This window comes from Calidris pugnax, unplaced genomic scaffold (assembly GCF_001431845.1).
Source record: "Calidris pugnax isolate Ruff unplaced genomic scaffold, ASM143184v1 scaffold878, whole genome shotgun sequence".
Classification (NCBI taxonomy): domain Eukaryota; kingdom Metazoa; phylum Chordata; class Aves; order Charadriiformes; family Scolopacidae; genus Calidris; species Calidris pugnax.
In genome coordinates, this window is record NW_015091525.1 from 1 (window position 1) to 410 (window position 410).

The window sequence follows — 410 nt, forward strand, 5'->3', positions numbered from 1 at the left end:
TCCCCCTCCCCATGGGGGTCCCCTGTGGGTCCCCCTGTGTGTCCCCATCCCCCTGTGTGTCCCCCTGGGTGTCCCCTGTGTGTCCCCTGGGTGTCCCCTCAGTGTCCCCGCGCTGTCCCCCGGCAGGAGGAGATCGAGGCCTGTGTGGAGCTGCTGCAGGAGCGGTGCCGCCGCCTGGGCTCCCGCCTGGCCGAGCTGCTGGTGCTGCCCATCTACGCCAACCTGCCCTCCGACATGCAGGCCCGCATCTTCCAGCCCACCCCCCCCGGCGCACGCAAGGTGGGCATTGCCCTTTTAAGAAGAGGGGCGGGGCCTCCGGGAAGGGGCGGGGCCTCCAGGAGGGGGCGGAGCCTCGGGGTGGAGCCTGAAAGGGGTGGGAAGGGGGAAAAAATGAGAGAGAGGGGGGTTGA

General features: G+C 70.2%; 1 protein-coding gene across 1 annotated transcript in view; it reads left to right on the forward strand.

The window, feature by feature from the left end:
- Positions 1–102: 102 nt before the first annotated feature.
- LOC106899819 (putative pre-mRNA-splicing factor ATP-dependent RNA helicase DHX16) overlaps positions 103–410 on the forward strand; it is a gene marked incomplete at its 5' end in the record, with an annotated part of 8,883 nt that continues 8,575 nt past the window's right edge. Inside the window, one exon of the mRNA XM_014961740.1 lies at positions 103–279. Coding sequence (XP_014817226.1) covers positions 103–279 — 177 coding nt within the window. The remainder of the gene's footprint in view (positions 280–410) is intronic.